The sequence below is a fragment of the Cynocephalus volans genome, chromosome 4, assembly GCF_027409185.1.
Source record: "Cynocephalus volans isolate mCynVol1 chromosome 4, mCynVol1.pri, whole genome shotgun sequence".
Taxonomy (NCBI): domain Eukaryota; kingdom Metazoa; phylum Chordata; class Mammalia; order Dermoptera; family Cynocephalidae; genus Cynocephalus; species Cynocephalus volans.
In genome coordinates this window covers 167,565,420-167,585,389 of record NC_084463.1, presented here as the reverse complement: position 1 = coordinate 167,585,389, position 19,970 = coordinate 167,565,420, and the positions used below count along the sequence as shown (strand labels likewise).

Here is a 19,970-nt window from a genome sequence, read left to right as displayed (position 1 = left end):
GGGAGCCTCAGCCCTGGGGCCAGAGCTCCCAGCTCTGAGGCTGAGCCTGGTGGCTGCTGGAAGCAGGACCGTGGATGCCAGGCCTGCCGGGGTGACTCCAGGGGGCTGGCTCCTTCCTGGTGCAGGTGACTGGGGTAGGGAACTGGCGGGTCATCCCTGTGCCCGGTGCTTGCTCCTGGGAGTGAACTCTACATCTGACGAGAGAGGGACTCCCCGCGAGGCCCTCTGTCCTCAGCCACATCTGCCTTACCGAGCAGGATGGTGGAGAAGGCGAAGGTGGTCGGGGGCACGGGAGTGGTGGAGCTGCAATCGGAGACATTCCTCTCGATGGTGCCGTTGGCTCCGCAGCGGGCAGAGATGCACCCGCCGGTGCCATCTGTTGTGTGGTAGATGATGTCCCCACGACGGAAGTGCTGCTTGTCATAGGTGCAGACACAGGCTGTGGGGAGCAGGGGGTCGGGCCGTTAGGGGCTGGAGCTCAGGCAGGGACCCCTGAGACCCCAGACCCTAGAAGGCTGCCGGCTGCTCACCCTCGGCGTCATGGGTGCACTGCACGCCGCTCTCGGTGCAGACGCTGTGGAGAGAAGGAGGAGGGCGCTGGGTGTGCAGGGGTCCCGCGGCGCGGCGGGGGTGCTGTCTCGGCTGTTTCCCACCTGCTTCTCCTGCTTACCCGCTCCATAGCCCAGAGCCCCCACCCCGGTGACCGTACTATGCTCCGCCCCACCTCTGGGCCTCAGGACACAGACGTGCTGGTCTCTGAGAGACTCGTGTCACAGATTCCTGGCCCAGGACAGGGACCCGTGGCATCTGTTCCGGCGTTGGGGAGGTCACTGCGGCTCCCAGCCCCGCCCGGGGCCCAGGCTGTGGGGCCTCTCCCGGCCCTGCGGGGATGAGGCCCTGGGGGGAGGCGGCCATGGTGGGGCTGAGCCGAGCTCCCCTGTGTGCTGCAGGCTCCACCCCTCTTGCCGAGTGGCTCACCAGGACTGGCAGTTCTTGTCGGAGGGCACGGCTGTGCCCGGCTGGTACGATTTCCCGTGGACCTGGCAGGGTGACGGTGGGCATTTGGGAACACACTGCATCTTGTCCTCATCGAAGATGGGAGCCTCAGGTGGGCACTTGGGGTAGCAGCCTGTGGGCCAGAGAGGCCTGAGTCCCACCCAGGCAGCTTGCCCAGCTGTCCCGCCCCACCCCAGGGGTCGGGTCCACAGCAATGCAGCCTGCTGGAGGCTGAAGAGTCTTCCCCGGCCGAGGAACCCAGGGGAAGGCCACGCTCTTTGGGTCCCAGGTCCCCCAAGGCAGACCCCAGCCAGATCCCAGGGACCCGGAATGGCGTCCCCCAGGCCAGCAGCCCAGCCCACCTTCGAGGCCGTGGATATCATGCAGGCACTGCCCTTGCGGGTTCTGGCAGGTCTTCATGCAGGGCGCCCCACAGGGCTGGTAGTGCCACTCACACTGGCCCTGGGGGTTGTAGTAGTCGCAGAACAGAGCTGCAGGTGAGGAAGGGGGCTCAGCCTGGAGTGAGGAAGAACAGCCTCGGGGATCCCCCACACCCCACGGGCAGCTCTAAAGCCATCGCCTCCCCCGAGCCCCTGGCCACCGTGGAGGCATGCTGCTGTCAGGGGCGGGGTCTCCAGCCAGAGCAGTCCCAGCTACGCCCTCCTTCCAGCAAGGTTCCTTCTGGGCTGGGCTGGGGAGCTCTGCAGGCCTCTCTATTCCAGAATGTTCTGCCAGGCTGGCAACCCCTTGCAGGCAGTACCCCCACATTCTTCTCTGGAAACCCTTCTTCCTCTCCCTCAGCAGTGGGCCTCTCTGGGCACCTCTGTCTCATCCCGGGTGTCCCCGCCCTGTGCACTCACGGCAGATGTCCGGGGTCCTCCAGGACACGCACACGCCCACCTCGTGGCAGGCCTGGGCGTAAGCGGCCACGGCGGTGCAGAAACACTCACAGTCACCCCCCGTGTCACAGGCGCAGGAGTCGCTCACGCAAGCCTCATGGTATTTGGTGGGCTCCACCTGAGGGAGGTGGGACTTCAGCTTCCAGGGACCCCCGCCCTGCCCTGGGCTCTTGGGGGGCCAGGCTCTCGCTGGTGTGTGGCCCAGGCCAGTTTCTGAGGGAGCCTGGGGGCAGCACATCTTGGCCGTGACTGGGTGTCCTGGACACCCCACTGTCCTGACATTGCCCACAGACTTGGGGCCTGGGCCATCTCGGGGCACCTTCAGAGTTAACGCCCCTGCAACCCCAAACCATGGCTGAGTCAGCGCAGGAACCCCGGGGCTACCCTGTGGGTGTCCACAGCTGCCCATGCCCTTGGCTGATGGCCATTCCTCCCCCCCGACCCCTTCTCCCCTCTGGGGCCTCCTGGGGCTGCCACCCCGGCAGGGTCCCCCTGGCTGGCCATACGTGGTCGTGGCAGGTGGCGAAGACGGGGCTGTTGATGATGCTGCACTGCTTCTGGGCCCAGGACTTGCGGTAAGGGTTGGCGGTGCAGGGGTCCTTGGACGCCTGGGCGTCCGGGCAGGACGGGGAGAGCTTCCAGCTGTTTCCGAACTCCAGCGCGTTGCCCACCACGGACTGGCTCCGCGTGGTGAAGTCGTTGACGGCGTTGCCGTCGAAGTTTCCGCACAGGCCGCAGACCTTGCCCTGCAGAAGACGCGGATGGGTGCGGTGGGCGCAGGTGGCGTGAGGCTGGGGAGGCAACTCCCCCATGCGCAGCGTCCCTGCTGTGGCCCCGGCCGGGCCCTGCGTGTCTCTCAGGGCCCACGCCTCTCTATCCTGCCCGGCTGGCATCGCCCTGTGACCGCACGCCGCTGCCTCCGCGCCGTCCCTCTCACCAGACCTGGGTGGGAGGCCCCGGGCCGGTGGCCAGTCTGGAGCCTCACTAGGAGGGAAGGGGGCTGGAAACGGCGTCATGGCCGGACGGCCTGTCTGTCTCTCCCTGTCTCTCCATCCTTTTCTGTCTCTCTGTCCCTCTCTGTCTCTGTCTCCATCTCTCCGTCTCTCTCTTTGTCCCCTATCCCCCGCACTCGGTGTCCCCGCAGTCCCACCTTGAGTTCAGGGCTGAGTCTAATGAAGATGCTGGTCCTCCTGTCCCACAGCAGCACCAGGCCGGCCTCGGTGTCCACCACCAGGTAGATGCCCATGTGACGGATGGAGTAGGGCACCTCCTGCCCCGAGCCCTGCTTGATCACCTCCACCTTCCCGTCACTCAGCTTCAGCTCCGTGCTCTATGTGGGAAAGGGGGTCCCTCAGAGGGTGGGCCCCCCTGGGTGGGCCACATCCTGGCAGGCTGCTTGGCTCATGGCACCTGCCTTGGCACTGCTGTGGGAGCAGCACCGTCCTCGGGGTCTCTGGAGCTCCCCCGAGGGAGGACCCGCCCCACCTCCACCCCTCACTCACCCCCAGGAAGATCTTGATGGCCTTGGAGCAGGTGGTTCCTGTGGTGCCACAGGGGACATTTTCAGTGACTACGCGGAAGGCATACTTGACGCTGCTGTTCTTGCCACAGTGGTCCTGGGGGAGAAGAGGCTGTCAGGGACCCTGTTCACCCTCCAGCAGGACGGGTGGGGCTGACCCGCAGGTGCCCTGGGCACTGCGGCTCGGGGGCCACCTGAGGCGTGCGGGGCCTTGCGCACCTGCACCAGCGTGTACTCGCAGTCCCCGTCAAAGCTGTAGCTCTGCCCATCAAAGGTGAGGTAGTGGCCGTCCCCATACACAGCGCAGGTGGCCAGGCAGGGCTCCTCCGTGCACTGCCACATCCTGTTCTCACAGGTGCTGGGGGCGGGGGCATGGGGGTCAGGCCAGAGCACTGCAGGGCAGGCGTGGGCGTGGTGGGGGTGGGCAGCCTTATGGCCCTGCGGAGGACCCGGCCTGCCTGTGCATGCTGTCGGGCCTCACCGACTGGGCTGCCCACGGGGCGTTGGCCCTGAGGACCTGCTTGCTGTTTGCCCAGGACCCCTGTGCTGGGGCTCCCTGTCTGATGGCACCTCCCGAAGCCTGGACCCCCCATGAGGCCCTGAGCCCACACATACCATGTGTTGCAGCCCACGCGGATGCTCTGGCCAGCCTGGTAGCTGGCCTCGTTGTGCACGCAGGGGCAGGCCTCTGCCGCGATGCAGCTGCCATTATCATCTGCCACTAGCCCCTCGGGGCAGATGCAGCCGGACACACACTGGGAACTGTACTGTGGGGGCACGCACACTGGTGACGGCAGGGCCAGCGAGCATGGGCAGGTGTCCTGCCGGTGCGTTCCTGAGCTTGGCAGCCCCCCACCCCAGGAGCCGCCATGAGGGGGGCCTGAGGGGTCTGCACAGGAGCCCATAGCACGTGGGAGTGGTGAGGGGTGACAGGGGGACTCAGGGGGTCATGAGGGGTTATGAGGGGTTACCAGGGACTTACACAGGCCATGTCCAGGGTGTGGCAGCTCTTCTGACAGCCAGCCCCAGTGTCCCCGGATGTGGCGTTGCGGCAGTCAAAATAAACCATGGGTGCGGCACATTCTGGGGAGGGGAGAGGGCCTTTCAGAGGACCCCAACCCACCACCTGCTAGGCTCACTCTGAAGGACACGGGCTGCCACAACGCCTTGGCCCACGTGTTTCCCAATGGCTGAGTCTGCGGCTGCTCTGGGTGTGCAGATGGGGTGCGTGTCTGTGCTGTGGGTACATGAGTGTGTGCGTGCTGGGTTATGTGCACAGTGTGTTATGTGTGTGGTATGTCACGTGTGAGTGTGTGTGGCGTGTGTGGGTGTGTGCCCACACCCCTCCCCTCCCCCCTCGCCGAGCCAGGGGCACAGACCACACCTGACACACAAGCTGACCGACAACAAACCCTGCTGACTTGGGGCAGGGCGGACCCTGAAGCCGTTCCTCAGGGCTTCTCCTGGGGACAATGAGGACTGAGGGCTCACCTGAGGTGGGGACAGTGCCTCCAACGCAGGTCAGCTTGCTCTGTGTGCAGGTGCTGTGAGGAGAGAGGGGAGGGCGCTCAGAGCGTCCACTCCCGGCCAGCGAGTGCCAGGGACTCAGCCCACCCGAGGGGCTCTTACCAGACGGCTCCGCTGTCATGCACCGACTCCCCGTTGGGGACCACGGAGCCCCTGTAGTAGCAGGGACAGCTGGTGGCCGACACACACTTGCCAGCATCATCCAGGAAGGTGCCTCTGGGGCAGGTGCAGCCATCCACGGAGACGAAGCTGACCTGGCAGGTGACGTCCTCTTCGCTCAAGGCGCGGCAGGTGGGCTGGCAGGTGTTGACATGGTAGTGGTAGGTCATGGACTTGGGGCAGGTGGTCACTGACTTTGCTGCGGGGTGCCAGGGGGAGAGGACACTCAGGACGCTTGAGGGCACAAAGACTGGCAGTCAGCAGCTGGTCTCTCTCCCTCTGCCCCAGGCTGTCCCCAGAGGCCCCCTGGCTAGGGTCCTGGGACCTCAACAGCCTGGAAGTTCCTTGGCCTCTGAGCCAGTGTGGGCCCTGGGAGTCTCTGCTTGAGCCACTAGGGGACACGGGGTGGGATGTGCCAGGACCGTGGGCCGCCACCACTCACTGCAGACGCCGTCCCTCCAGCCGCTGAGCAGGACGCCCTTGGCGGCGCAGGCGTGCACGTAGGAGGACAGGGCTGCGCACAGACAGTCTTCGCTCTTCTCACAGTTGCACGTGTCGAACATGCAGTTCTGGGGGGGGCAGGGTCACAGGTCAGGGCTCAGGGGACCCAGCCCATACCCAGCGAACATCCCTTAGGCTGCCTGCCCTCCTCCATAGCCCAGCCCCTGCCTGGATCCCTCCACCCCGGCATCTACCTATCTTCTCGGCCACCCCCAGGACGCCCCCCGAGTCCTCACTAGTGGTCCACCCACTCCCTCAGCAGAACCGCAGGGTGCACCTATATAGGGTATAGGGCAGGGAGGTGCTGGAAGGACCACCTCGGACACAGCACATCACCTTGGCCACCCTCTGACTTCCTACTGGCCCCTGGCGCCTCGCTAGCCACAAACCCTTGGAGTTTATCCTTGTGCCTGCTATAGGGCCACAGGCACAAGACTAACTCAGTAAACATGCTGTGAATGAATGAATGAGTGAGTGAATAATGAATGAATGAATGCATGACTGCATTAGTGAGTGAGTGCATGAGTGCATGAGTGGATGGATGAGTGAGATAATGAATCAATGAATGAATGAACGAATACTGCATGAGAGAACGGGTGACTCAGTGAATGCATGAGCGAGTGAGCGAGTGAGGGTGGAGCTGGAGAGACAGGTCTGACGGCAGACCCCGCTGCCCGTGGCACAGCTCAGCCCAGCAGCTGGGCCTCCGCTGGGAGGTGAGAGGTGGGTGGGCGCACGCTACCGAGTAGTAGGTGGCTGGGTCCACGGCGGTGTGGCACCGGGTGAAGGGGCCGTCGGTGTCGGTCAGTCGTGAACACCAGTGCTGGGCATACTTCTCTGGGGACAGAGGGGAACGGCGGTCAGTGGCTCTCAGTCATGCTGCCACCAGCACCATGGGTGGCTGGTGTCCTCCCAAGAGAGAGCCCCTCCCAATGGGGTGCAGCGTCAAGAAGCCATGGCAGCTGGTTCTCTCATTTCCTGCACCCCCAGAGCCGCCACCTTCTAGGGACACCAGTGGACAGACAAGCAGGGGACCCCTGCTTCTTGGGCAGCATGAGGGCAGGGAGAAGGCCAGGACCACCTGAGACTGAGCCCCACTTCCCTCCCTGGCTCAGTCCAGGGAACCGGACACCCAGTGTCAGATGAAAGTTAAGTGAGACTTGGGTCCCAAATTTATGATGCTCCACAGAAAACAGTGATGACAGGTCAGGTGCCTCCCTGGGACTGTCCTCGGAGGCCCCTCCCAAGCCCCTACCTGGGTGGGCTGCACACAGAGGGTGGCTTCCACCCTGCCCTTGGCGCCCTGAGCTTGTCTTCCAGAATGTTCCATGGCTGTACCAGTGCCCGCGTTGGTTAGTTTGCCCTTTTACCACCTGGTGTCCCCCTGTCAGGGCTGGGGCCACTGGGCAGCTGGGCCCCGTGCCTGGACTCTGCAGGTTGGGGGCACGGAGCAACGGCTTGTTGAGTGAGTGACCAGCTGGGACATGGAGTTGTCGAACCAGCGCCTGATTGTCAGCGGGAGGCATGGCGGGCGCACAGCATACCGTTCTCCACGCTCAGGGAGCAGGGGTCCTCGAAGCTGCTCTTGACATTGGGGCAGGAGGCTTGGGTCTTCCAGGTGTTGGCGAAGGCGGCGGCCGTGCCCTCCACCACCCCGCTGATGGTGCGGAGGTCGTCGGCCTGGATGCTGTTGAAGTTCCCGCAGAGACCTGCGGCGGGAGGGCAGGTTGAGGCCTGTGCGCCCCGCCGCGAGGGTGGGCTCAGGGGCCTGGGGGGGTGGGCGGCCCCTCTTACCACAGGTCAGACCCCGGAGCTCAGGCATCAGCCTCACAAACACCTGCATGGTGGGGACCAGCTGGATGTCCAGCTGCAGGCCCAGGGTGGTCTGGGCGATAATGAAAAAGGTTGAGGGCCTGAAGAGGGTGACGTTGGCTGCGGACACAGAGGACAAAGGTTTTACTGAGGAGCAAGGTGGGATCCCCGCGCAGCTCTACAGCAGGAGGGGGCTGGTACTTCACCTGCAGAGACAGGCAGCTGGGTGTAGATCTGGTTCACAAACACCTCCCCACTGGCCTTGACCACGATGACCTGGAAGGAGCCAGGGCTGCGGTCAGTGCAGGGCGGGGGTCAGTGCGGGGCCGGGGTCAGTGCGGGGCTGGGGTCTTTGCGGGCCGGGGTCAGTGCGGGGCCGGGGTCAGTGTGGGGCCGGGGTCAGTGCGGGGCTGGGGTCAGTGCGGGGCGGGGTCAGTGCGGGGCTGGGGTCTTTGCGGGCCGGGGTCAGTGCGGGGCCGGGGTCAGTGCGGGCCGGGGTCAGTGCGGGCCGGGGTCAATGCAGGGCCAGGGTCAGTGCGGGCCGGGGTCAGTGCGGGGCCAGGGTCAGTGTGGGGCCGGGGTCAGTGCGGGACTGGGGTCTTTGCGGGCCGGGGTCAGTGCGGGACCGGGGTCAATCCAGAGCCAGGCTCGGCCGCGTCACCCCAGCGCTCCGCAGAGGCTGCTGTGAGATGCGTCTGCGAGTGGCTGGGAGACCTTTGGTGTGGGGGCCGTGGGCTCCTATGAGGTAGGACTGGTGACCTGATTTCTGCTCTCTGTACTTCTGATTTTCTAAGTTTTCTACGAGGACAGTGCGTTATTTTAGTACGTAAAAGCCAAAGTTATTTTATAAAACAGAGAAATTGACTTTGGTGGAGAAACTGTGCCGGCCAGAAGTCACCCAGTCCCTCCTTCCTGGGGTCAGCTGGGCGGGGGTGGAAACTGCAGTGCCCTGTCCCTGAGCTGTGCTGTTTAGGGACAGTCACTCACAAGACCCATGAGGAATGGACACAGCCCATGGGGTAGGAGGGTGTTTTGGCCACTCGCTGTTCTCGCCAGGGGCCGAAGGCTTGGGCAGAGGCGACTTGCTGTGAGGGCAACCCTCCCCGCCCCCGTCCCTGGGGTCTGACCCTGCCCCGCCGGTGACACTCACCGTGTGCCCCCCGTCCAGGCTCAGAGTCAGGCTCTTGAGGCAGTTCTCGTTGTCTGTCAGCCCACACCTGCGCAGCTCGGCCAGCACGGTGAAGGCGCTGCTGTTACAGGACTACGGGACGCAACACGGGTCCTCACGACCGGCCCCAGCCTGCTGCGACCTCCCCCTCCTCCCACTCGTGCTACTCGCGCTGGCTGGAAACCCCTGTCCTGCCACTGCCCATGGGCTTCTCGGAGCAGCCACTCAGTCCTTGTATGCCCCCACCCCCTGACAAGGAGGGGCTCTCAGGACGCCCCCCCAGATACAGCAGGCACACATGGAGGGACCTCAGTGCAGTGCAGTGCTGCGTGCGAGGAAGCTGAGAAGGCTGCGCCCGCATGAGGCCAGGGCCTTGGACACGGGGTGAAGACCAGCAGTGGCCGGGGGCCGGGGCAGGGAGGGGAACAGGTGGAGCACCGGGGACTTCCAGTCCAGGGATGGACCCTAAAGTAAGCTATGGACTCTAGTGATGACGACTTGTCCGTGTTGGCTGTTGCTGGTACCACATGCCCCACACCAATGCAAGTTGTTGATAACAGGAGAAACTGTGTGTTGGGCAGGGGGCATATGGAACTTCTCTGTACTTCCTGCTCAATTTATCTGTAAATCTAAAACTGTTCTAAAAAAGGCTGTTAAAAAAGCAAAACCCAAGGCACAGCAGATTTAGGGTGCCAGATGGGGTCATCCAGGGCTGGAGGCTTTGATCAGCAGCCCAAGTGACCCTGCGGGGACCTGCACTAGGGAGCTGGGGCTTTTCCTCGAGGTCTCATCATTGGGGACTTCCAGGGTCACCCCAGGTGCAGCAGGGACACACAGTGGGCTGGGGGTTCCTGAGGGAGGCTGGATGCATCCCTGAAAGCCACTCTGTCCAGGAGAGGACCTGGGCACCCCGGCCGTACCTTGGTCAGCACGTAGCTGCAGTCCCCATGCACCGTGTACTTCTTCTCATCGAAGGTGGAGAAGTGGGCACCGCCCAGCACCGAGCACGTGCCTGGGCATGGGACCTCCTCACAACTCCACTGGCCTCCAGAGCAGGTGCTAAGAGCAGCAAGAGAGAGGGCACTGTGTGTGCCGGCCCCCAGGAGCACCCAGCCTCCAGCATCTGAGTCTCACCCAGGCCTGCCACATCCCTGCCCAGATTGGGGGGCCCTGCTGGCCTATGTCACACTGGTCACAGCTAGCCTATGACAGGTACCTGGGCCACAGACCCCAGCGCACATTCTGGGCAGGCCAGAGGCAGGGGCCCAGGACCTACCAGTTGGTGCAGTCTGTGGAGTAGACATCCCCCGGAGCGTAGGTGGCCCCGTTGTATGTGCAGGAGCACTGGGACGCATGGATGCAGCCAGCCTGGCTGATGTCGTCGAGCACCGTCCCTGCAGGGTATAGTCAGGCCACGTGACAGGCGCCAGAGCTGTGTCCGAGTGGTGGGTGTGTGGAGCGGGACAGGCCCTCTGCCTGCCGTGGCCCTGCAGCGGGCTGGGGACCTCAACCAGCCTCAGGGGCCCAGGGGTCAGGGGCCTTTCCTTGTGGCTCTGCTGCAGCAATGCAGCTGCCTAGCACCCAGAATGCATTTGCGTGTTTCTCGGGGACCTGCACCTGGGTGGGCGGGGGTTGGGACACCGTCTCACCCTCCGGGCAGAAGCAGCCTGCCACGCAGTGGTCCTCGCAGGCCTGGGAGTGCTCCCGGTTGGAGCAGGTGTCGGTGCAGGGCGAGCGGCACTCGTGGTATCGCATGTTGTGGGGGCACGTCTGGGCTGTGGGGAGACCGGGGAGGTGGGGCTCACGTCAGCAAGGCGGGATGGCACGACAGGGGCAGGGGCCAGGGCTGGGTGCACTCACGGCAGAGGTCGGGGCTCCTCCAGTCCTGGGGCAGCCCCCCGGCGTGGGCGCACTGCCGGGAGTACTCAGCCAGCGTGTCGCAGACGCAGCCAGTAAGGCCGTCGCGCTCGCAGAAGCAGAAGTCCTGCCGGCAGGCCTCGAGGTAGCTGCTGACGTTCACCAAGTCTGTGCAGCCCGAGAACGACCGGCTGCTCAGGAGCTCCTTGCAGATGTCCTGGCAGAGCCGGAGCCATGGTGAGTCAGAGCGCAGCACCACCGCTGCACGCACGTCCCAGGGCTCGCAGCATCACCTCCCCAGCCCGCCAGTGCCCCTAGACTCCTAGGCTTACAAAGCTGGTTGAGCAGTTCTTCAGGGGCTCAGGGACGGGGTCCTGACACTGCTCCGTGGGGCCGTCCATCTTCTGCAGGTTCCCAAACTCGATGGGAGTCAGCCTGGTGTCTGCAGGAAGCACAGAGCCCGGCTCTGCCTGCAGGTCCTGCCCCTCCACACCCAGCACCCAGGCAGCAAAGTCTGGGGCTCGATCCCCATGGTGGAATAAGCAGGGTCGTTTATGCCAGGGGCACCCCACCAAGGGTGCCTGAGTTGTCCCAGCTATGCCGCCTGGCCTCCCCGTCTACACTGCCGTGGGACTCTCAGGGAGACTGGAAATGACGCAAGGAAGCACCTCCAGAGCCCGGGGCATCCAGGGCTGCAGGGCATGGCCTAGGCATCGACTGGCACAGGACCCTGGGCTCCTGTGTCCAGGCTGGGACACAGCCCTGGGGCTGGAGAGTGAACCTGAAGTCATGTGGGCACTGAGCCCACCTGGCACGTGGGTAGGCTCGGTCCCCTGTGGTTGGGTACCCCTTGCGGGTGGCCTTGTATGGGACCATGGGCCCAGCAGAGGGGAGGCAGTGGTCAGGGGCTCTGGCTGGTGCAGGTCACATTTGCAAGGCCACTGCCTGATGGCAAAGCCTCCAGAACCAAGAAGGAGGCAGCTGTGTAATTCCAGGTGAGGTGCGTGATCAGGGGCCACTGCCAAGACACTGAGAACGAGGAGCCTGATGGGGAATTTGCTTTCCAGCTGCACTCTGACGCACCTCGTGTGACGGGACTGTGTGTGCGTGTGCATGCACGTGTGTGCACGTGCTGGGATGGCGTGGGTGTGTGCATGTGTGCATGTGTGTGCTGGAATTGTGCGAGAGTACAGGTCAACATGTACATGTGCTTATGTGGGGATTATGTGTGTGCTCAGACCATGTGAGCATGTGTGTGAAACTCCGAGACTTCTGGGGACTCTGAAGAAGGTGCTGGAGCAGACAGTGCCCGGTAGCCATGCCGTGAGAACTTACTGTGGGAGAGGAACTCATTGAGCACGGGGACACCATTGAAGTCTCCGCAGAGCCCACAGGTCTTGTTGGCGTATTTGGAGTCCAGCTCCAGCTGGAAAGGAGGGAGAAATCAGATGCCCGTCCCCACCAGGGACAACCCAAGAGGTGAAGGACAGGTGAGGTTCCCAAGGAGGGGCCGGGGACTACAGAGGAGACACAGGTGTGAGATCCTCCCATGAGCTCCACAAAGCCATGACCCTGGGTGGGGCTGGCCTGTCCTGGGGGAGACGCCCGGCACATGCAGGGCCTCTGTCTTGGGGATGCGGACCCTGGGGACCCCACTGGTGTCCATCTTCGCCTGCTGTGTGGGGTGGGGTCTGGACTTCACTTTCCCCTATCTGGAGAGGCTGTTGCAGCAGGCCAGGCCCTCAGAGGGCTGGAGGTGCGTGCCTGGCCCCCCACCTCCATCTTCACCAGGAGGCTCCGTCCACCCCTTGTGCCCCCAGCCTCACCAAGAGGCTGTCGTCCTGGTTCCACATGAAGACCAGGCCCAGCCTGGCCACCACCTTCAGGTAGCTGCTGCTCCGCTCGATGAAGACGCCGGACTGGCTGAAGGGCAGCTGGATCCTGCAGAGAGAGGGCTTGCTGAGGTTCTGGGGGCACTGGCAAGGAGAGGAACCCCAGACACAGATGGTTCCCACGGCCACGTATGTGACACGTTCCCCACGCCCACAGGCTGTGCACGGGATGGGGCATGGGATCCTGGAGCTCTGGTGTCACAGACCTAGGCAGGCCTGGCTTCCAGGGGCAGAAAGAGAGCCCTGGGCTGGGAGGGGCAGGTGGGCTGAGTGCACGGACCTGCGAAGAGCCAGTGCCTTCTCCGCTCTCAGGTCTTGCCGGTCACCCTACATCCCTCCCACGACTGCGATGCTCCGCTCACTGCCCCCACCCTGATCGTGGCCCACCCATCCCGGGCCCAGGCTCACAGGTGGCCATTGACCAGGACGGAGCTCTTGGTCAGCTCGACCACCATGCCATCCAGCTTCATGGTCACCCTGCTTGGTGTGGTGGCATTGGACGCCAGGCTGCGGCGCAGCTGGATGTTGAAGTCCTCGTAGGCGGCGCCGCAGTGTGCAGAGAACACGTAGTTGCAGAGGCCGGGGAAGCGGAAGACGTCCCCGTCAAAGGTCTTGTAGTGGAAGTCGCCCCAGGTGCTGCACACCCGTCCGTTGTGCGTGGAGTTCAGGGCTGCGGGAGGCAGCGTGGCCTTTGGAGGCGCCACCCCTCCCCACGTCCCCTTCCCATCTGCCCATCCTCAGCCTGCCCTTCACCATCCTCCTCAAGCTGCTGTCCTGGGGTGGGCATCGGGGGTCCCGTGTGCTTCTAGGCGGTCCCGGGAACTTGCTGCGGGAGCTTTGGAAACTTTTCCAATTCTTTCTCAATGTCCACCCGAGAGCTGGGCCCCCTTCCACTAGAGTTTGCAGTCTGAGGGGTCGACTCACCAGCCCACACCCTTCCGCAGCCCCACACGGGGTTTCACTCACCTCGTACCACGGGAGTGGTCCTCAGGGGCGGGAAGACAGTCACCCCGTGGAGGGTGTCACCTGCGGAATCAGGGGTTCAGAGGTGCGCACCGGTTCCGGGTGGGGCAGGGCACCCCTGTTGCTCCCACACCGACATGGATCGGCCGTGCATTACACGCGTGTGGGGCACGGTGCAGGCTTCTGCAGGCGCAGGCCCAGCTTTCCCTCTGACTTCCCAGCTCCTCCCTGGTGGTTGCCTGGACAGAGCCCGGCGCTGCCGGCTCCCACACGCCCATGGCCCAAATGTGCTGTTCGTACGAGGGGGTTTCTTTGCACCCAGAATCTCAAAAATGCCTGAATCGGCATCACGGCCCCGACAGTCACTGGGGTGCTGAGATCAGGCTCAGGGCCTCACCCCGCTTGGCCCGGTTGGGGAAATGCAAACTGAGACTCTCCAGGTTTGCCTTGGGCCCCCTTGCTTTGGAGGTCCAGCTGCACCGTGGCCTCCCACACCCACCCGCCTCTGCCAGAGCCACCGAGGACAGCAGTGATGGTCCCTGCCTGAAATATCAGGAGTTAATCAGGGCACACGAGGGCAGAAGCCTGGTCAGAGCCCTGGTGCACTCAGCTGGCCTTGGCTAGATGCAGGCATGACTGGACTGTCCCCTTCTCTGCAGCTCCCTCCAGAGCCTGGACTGGGCTCGGTGGTCGAGGGCCCTGCACAGAGGCAGGACCAGGGAGGGGCAGGGAGTGCAACTGACCAGGGCCGTGTACACGGAGCGTCCCCCAGACTCCCCAGCGTGGCTGACTGTGCAGCTGCCCCAAGGGGCACTCTGTGCCACGCTGGGCGAGATCAGGGGGATCTGACAGGCATGGGGCCAGGAAGGGGGACACTGAGACTCACCACCAGGCCGCAGGGTGCTGAGAGAGGGGTTGCGGTGGTACTCGTAGCTGGATGTGGAGGAGCCATCCTGGGTCTGGTCTGTGGAGGAGGAGACAGCCTGAGCACACGGCAGGACAAGACAGGCACCTCGGCCGGCTCAGGCTGCTCTTATTAGTTGTGGTGCAGACAGAGGGAGGGATAGAAAGGCCTAGAATGTCGGGGGGGCAGGCAGTGAGGGTTCTCTGTTGGACCAAGAGTGCTGGGGGGGTCTCTGTCTATGTAGACCGGGTGTCTGAGGTCACTTGGGCTGACTGCTGAGACAAGACCCCCTATGAGGACCCCCTCAGCTTGGTCTCATTGAGAACTCGTCATGGGGGTCCCCTTGCCTGGATCTGGTGCCTCCAGGGGACACTCTATTCCCCTTCCCTCATTCATGTGGTTTGCCATGTGCCAGCCCTGGTCTCCATGCTTGGGTGCTGGGGACAAAACCAGCACCCCACCCACGTGGTGGTTCTACTGAAGGGACCAGATGATAAAAGATGTGGGTTGGTCAGAGCTGTCATAGGTGGGCAGGGCTCTGGAGGAAGGGGCCTGGAGGCCAGGTGTGGGATAGGCACCTTGGGCGACTGGGGTGAGGGACAGGTGGTATTGGCCCCCAGACTGCTGGAAGGCTTGGCTTCCCTCCAGCTGGCAGACTCTGCAGCGAGGCCGATTTTTGGATCCACAGAGGCTGTGCCAGATATGCAAAATGTCACCTGAATCCCCTAATGCTGTTGGGCACAAAGCCAGCATGGGAGGTGGGGCACTCCCTACCCCCATGGTCCCCTGAAGAGGGAGGGTCATGACAGGAGGCCAGGGACTGGTGACAGGGGTGGTGATGCTAGCATGGCAGGGGAGGTCTGAGCACCATGGAGCCCAGAGAGCCTGGCTTTGGTCTGTTCTCCGAGCCTCACCCACCCCGCCCTGGCCTTGCCTTCAGGAGGAGGTGGCTGAGCAAGGGCAGGGTCCCCCTATAGGTTCTGGTTGGGCCCTGCTCAGAGCAATGCAGAATAGACGGAGAGGGCTGAGCTCTTCCTGGCTCTGGGACTGTCCAGCAGGGACTGGGGTGTGTGGACTGGGCAGCCGTGGCAATAGGGACCAGGGGCTTTGTGCCTGCCCTGTGGTGCCAGGACCCCAGGCGCATCTGCCCACACCCCACCCTGGCGTCTCCTCCTGGAAGCACACTGGTGTCCCCTGGGAGGCAGAGGCAGGGAAGTGCCAGTCCAGGAGGGAGGGAGCCACCCAGATGCCACGGGACCCGGGAGCCTCCCCCACCACCCTCACGGCACAGGCCTGGGAACAACAGCTCCCCAGAGGTTCTCACCATCACACCTCCACCCGAGGCTGAGACCCCCAGGAGACCCCATCCAGGCCCAGACAAAGAACGTGAGCTGGTGAACGGAGCACGTGTGGGGGTGTCCAAGGGGCAGGTACCCAGGGGCTGAGAGCTGATCTGCCCAGGCCTGGTGGGGCTGTGAGTAGCAGGAGACCCTGTTGGTCAGTGGCTGGCCCACTGACAGGGAAGGAGTGCAGGAATATGGACGGGGGACTCTGGGACATGGGCTCCTGCTTCCCTGTCTCAGAGGCCCTGCAGCCCAGAGACCCCTCCCCAAGCCCACAAGCTGGAAACTGCCTGAAGGTGTCAGGGCCACAGGCAGAGGCCAAATGGTAGGAGCCACTCAGGAATACATCCAGCTGGCCTGGGACCCAGGGTGGGCTCTGAGCTGCCCACCTGGGCCAGGGCCATCCCAGGACTTGAGGAGCAGCCAGGGGCTGTGGGCCAGGCCAGCACCAGCCTGGGAAAGCAGGCAGCTCGAGTCTTACCTGTGTGCTGGGCATAGGCCAGGACGAGAACCAGGCCCCAGAGTGGGGCCAGCTTCCTCCGGCCAACACCCATTGTGTGGAGCATGGGGAGACGTCCCCAAGGTGGCCTCTGGGGAAGGACCCAAGTACCAGGAGCCTTTTGTAGTCCCAGAGCTGGCTCCAACCCTGGTGGCTTCAAGTGGGTGGGCGGGGCCTGTGGTTCTCCTCAAGCTGGCAAACAGTGGGCTGTCCAGTGCTCACTGTGGGCTGTCCAGCAGCTGGTGGCAGGCAGAGATGGGTGTGCCTGCCAGGTGGGGCCTGGTTTCCTGAGGGCTCCCCTGAGTCCTGGCCTGCAGGGGTCTTCCTCACCTGCCCCCACCCTGGACTTTCTTTGGACACTCTTCCATGCCTCGGAAACTAACTTGTGAGCTCCTGGTGACTGGAAGCCACAGCAGCCATGTAGCTGACCAGATGCTGCCCCAAGGTGGCCACAGGCCCATGCTGGCTGGCCTCACCCTCATTGCCCAGGTGGCAGAACCCCTCCCCCACAGTGCAGCTGCCAGCCTAGAACTGTCCATGACCCCACTGTGCTTCAGGCACCTGGTCCTAGGTGGGCACTGGACAGCCAAGGCCAGCAGCACCATTGCCCACTAGGTGGACCCAACCAGGAAGCCCCACCAGGGAGGGACAGCAGTGAAGGGAGAAGCTGGGCTGGACCCACCCAGCCAGGGAAAGTTCTAGGGTAGGAGAGGCACTTCAGCTGTTCTGAGCAGTTGCTTATGGCTCTCCTGGGCCTGTCCTAAGCTCCTGATTGCCACCTAGTTCTCCATCTCTGCACCATCACCTCCCCAAGACCTATCTTACCTTCAGTGCCTGGGAGAGATAGCACTTCACAGGTAGCAGGAGTGTGGGGTAGTAATGAATGAATAAATGGACAAGTGAATGAGAGAGTCAATGAGTGAGTGAGCGAGTGAATGGGTGAGTGAGTGAGCGAGTGAATGAGTGAGTGAGCAAGTGAGTGAATGATTGAGTGAGTGAGTGAATGAGTGAGTGAGTGAGTGAGAGAGTGAGTGAATGAGTGAGTGAGCGAGTGAGTGAGTGAATGAGAGAACGAGTGAGTGAGCGAGTGAGTGAGTGAATGAGAGAACGAGTGAGTGAGTGAGTGAGTGAATGGGCGAGTGAGCGAATGGGTGAGTGAGCGAGTGAGCGAATGAGCGAGTGAGTGAGCGAGCGCGTGAGCGAGCGAGTGAGCGTGTGAGCGAGTGAGTGTGTGAGCGAGTGAGTGAGTGAGTGTGTGAGCGAACGAGTGAGTGAGTGAGTGAGTGTGTGAGCGAGTGAGTGAGCGAGTGAGTGAGTGAACGAGTGAGCGAGCGAGTGAGTGAGCGAGCGAGTGCATGAGCGAGCGAGTGCGTGAGCGAGCGAGCGAGTGAGTGAGTGTGTGAGCGAGTGAGTGTGTGAGTGAGTGAGTGAATGAGTGAGCGAGCAAGTGAGTGAGCAAGCGAGCGAGTGAGTGAGCGAGCGAGCGAGTGAGTGAGCGAGCGAGTGAGTGAGCGAGTGAGTGAGTGAGCGATTGAGTGTGTGAGTGAGTGAGCGAGTGAGTGAGCGAGCGAGCGAGTGAGCGTGTGAGCGAGTGAGTGTGTGAGCGAGTGAGTGAGTGAGTGTGTGAGCGAACGAGCGAGTGAGTGAGTGAGTGTGTGAGCGAGTGAGTGAGTGAGTGAACGAGTGAGCGAGCGAGTGAGTGAGCGAGTGAGTGCGTGAGCGAGCGAGTGAGTGAGTGAGTGAGTGAATGGGTCAGTGAGTGAGTGAGTGTGTGAGCGAGTGAGTGAGTGAGTGAGTGAGTGAACGAGTGAGCGAGCGAGTGAGTGAGCGAGTGAGTGCGTGAGCGAGCGAGTGAGTGAGTGAATGGGTGAGTGAGTGAGTGAGTGCGTGAGCGAGCGAGCGAGTGAGTGAGTGAGTGTGTGAGCGAGTGAGTGTGTGAGCGAGCGAGTGAACGAGTGAGTGAGCGAGTGAGTGAGCGAGCGAGCGAGTGAGCGAGCGAGTGTGTGAACGAGTGAGTGAGCGAGTGAGCGAGCGAGTGAGTGAGCGAGTGAGTGAGTGAGTGAATGGGTGAGTGAGTGAGTGAGTGCGTGAGCGAGCGAGCGAGTGAGTGAGTGAGCGAATGAGTGCGTGAGCGAGCGAGTGAGTGAGTGAGTGAGTGAATGGGTGAGTGAGTGAGTGAGTGCGTGAGCGAGCGAGCGAGTGAGTGAGTGTGTGAGTGAGTGAGTGAACGAGCGAGTGAGCGAGCGAGCGAGCGAGTGAGTGAGCGAGTGAGTGAGTGAGCGAGTGAGTGAGCGAACGAGTGAGCGAGTGAGTGAGCGAGCGAGTGCGTGAGCGAGCGAGTGAGTGAGTGAACGAGCGAGTGAGCGAGTGAGTGAGTGAGCGAGTGAGTGAGCGAACGAGTGAGCGAGTGAGTGAGCGAGCGAGTGCGTGAGTGAGCGAGTGAGTGAGTGAGTGAGTGAATGGGCGAGTGAGTGAGCGAGTGAGTGAGCGAGCGAGTGAGTGAGCGAGTGAGTGAGTGAACGAGCGAGTGAGCGAGTGAGTGAGTGAGCGAGTGAGTGAGCGAACGAGTGAGCGAGTGAGTGAGCGAGCGAGTGCGTGAGTGAGCGAGTGAGTGAGTGAGTGAGTGAATGGGCGAGTGAGTGAGCGAGTGAGTGAGCGAACGAGTGAGCGAGTGAGTGAGCGAGCGAGTGCGTGAGCGAGCGAGTGTGTGAGTGAGTGAGTGTGTGAGCGAGTGAGTGCGTGAGCGAGCGAGTGAGTGAGTGAGTGAGTGAACGAGTGAGTGAGTGAGTGAGTGAGTGAATGGGCGAGCGAGCGAGCGAGTGAGTGAATGAGTGAGTGAGTGAGCGAGCGAGCGAGCGAGTGAGTGAGTGAGTGAATGGGTGAGTGAATGAGTGAGTGAATGAGAGAGTGAGTGAGTGAGTGAATGAGAGAATGAGTGAGTGAGCGAGTGAGTGAATGGGCAAGTGAGTGAGTGGGTGAGTGAGCGAGTGAGTGAGTGAACGAGTGAGCGAGTGAGTGAGCAAGCGAGTGTGTGAGCAAGTGAGTGAGCGAGTGAGTGAGTGAACGAGTGAGTGAGCGATTGAGTGAGCGAGTGAGTGCGTGAGCGAGTGAGTGTTTGAGTGAGTGAGTCTGTGAGCGAGTGACTGCGTGAGCGAGCGAGCGAGTGAGTGAGTGAGTGAACGAGTGAGTGAGCGAGTGAGTGAGTGAATGGGCGAGCAAGCGAGTGAGTGAGTGAACGAGTGATTGAGTGAGCGAGCGAGTGAGCGAGTGAGTGAGTGAATGGGTGAGTGAATGAGAGAGTGAGCGAGTGAGTGAGTGAATGAGAGAATGAGTGAGTGAGCGAGTGAGTGAATGGGCGAGTGAGTGAATGGGTGAGTGAGCGAGTGAGTGAGTGAACGAGTGAGTGAGCGAGCGAGCAAGTGAGTGAGCGAGTGAGTGAGCGAACGAGTGAGTGAGTGAGCGAGTGAGTGAGCAAGTGAGCGAGTGAGCGAGTGAGTGAGTGAGCGAGTGAGTGAGTGAATGGGTGAGTGAATGAGAGAGTGAGCGAGTGAGTGAGTGAATGAGAGAATGAGTGAGTGAGTGAATGGGTGAGTGAGTGAATGGGTGAGTGAGTGAGTGAGTGAGTGAGTGAATGAGCGAGTGAGCGAGTGAATGGGTGAGTGAGTGAGTGAGTGAATGGGTGAGTGAGTGGGTGAGTGAGTGAATGGGTGAGTGAGTGAATGAGAGAGTGAGCGAGTGAGTGAGTGAATGAGAGAGTGAGTGAGTGAGTGAGTGAATGGGTGAGTGAGTGAATGGGTGAGTGAGTGAGTGAGTGAGTGAATGAGCGAGTGAGCGAGTGAATGGGTGAGTGAGTGAGTGAGTGAGTGAATGGGTGAGTGAATGAGTGAGTGAGTGAATGGGTGAGTGAGTGAGTGAGTGAGCGAGTGAGTGA

General features: G+C 62.4%; 1 protein-coding gene across 1 annotated transcript in view; it reads right to left on the bottom strand.

Annotated features, from left to right (window-relative positions):
* MUC5AC (mucin 5AC, oligomeric mucus/gel-forming) overlaps positions 1-16,094 on the bottom strand; it is a 32,932-nt gene extending 16,838 nt beyond the window's left edge. The window contains exons 1-30 of the mRNA XM_063095202.1: positions 16,022-16,094; positions 14,180-14,257; positions 13,297-13,356; positions 12,739-13,000; positions 12,265-12,379; positions 11,774-11,864; positions 10,771-10,880; positions 10,442-10,655; positions 10,231-10,356; positions 9,858-9,975; positions 9,502-9,640; positions 8,564-8,674; positions 7,620-7,689; positions 7,396-7,533; positions 7,146-7,310; positions 6,344-6,438; positions 5,543-5,669; positions 5,044-5,299; positions 4,924-4,958; positions 4,397-4,515; positions 4,030-4,181; positions 3,634-3,772; positions 3,398-3,511; positions 3,046-3,225; positions 2,402-2,641; positions 1,857-2,013; positions 1,359-1,487; positions 979-1,129; positions 531-574; positions 251-439 (exon numbers count right to left, since the gene is read on the bottom strand). Of these exons, the coding sequence (XP_062951272.1) occupies positions 251-439; positions 531-574; positions 979-1,129; positions 1,359-1,487; positions 1,857-2,013; positions 2,402-2,641; positions 3,046-3,225; positions 3,398-3,511; positions 3,634-3,772; positions 4,030-4,181; positions 4,397-4,515; positions 4,924-4,958; positions 5,044-5,299; positions 5,543-5,669; positions 6,344-6,438; positions 7,146-7,310; positions 7,396-7,533; positions 7,620-7,689; positions 8,564-8,674; positions 9,502-9,640; positions 9,858-9,975; positions 10,231-10,356; positions 10,442-10,655; positions 10,771-10,880; positions 11,774-11,864; positions 12,265-12,379; positions 12,739-13,000; positions 13,297-13,356; positions 14,180-14,257; positions 16,022-16,094 (3,997 nt within the window). The remainder of the gene's footprint in view (positions 1-250; positions 440-530; positions 575-978; positions 1,130-1,358; positions 1,488-1,856; positions 2,014-2,401; positions 2,642-3,045; positions 3,226-3,397; positions 3,512-3,633; positions 3,773-4,029; positions 4,182-4,396; positions 4,516-4,923; positions 4,959-5,043; positions 5,300-5,542; positions 5,670-6,343; positions 6,439-7,145; positions 7,311-7,395; positions 7,534-7,619; positions 7,690-8,563; positions 8,675-9,501; positions 9,641-9,857; positions 9,976-10,230; positions 10,357-10,441; positions 10,656-10,770; positions 10,881-11,773; positions 11,865-12,264; positions 12,380-12,738; positions 13,001-13,296; positions 13,357-14,179; positions 14,258-16,021) is intronic.
* Positions 16,095-19,970: the final 3,876 nt, after the last annotated feature.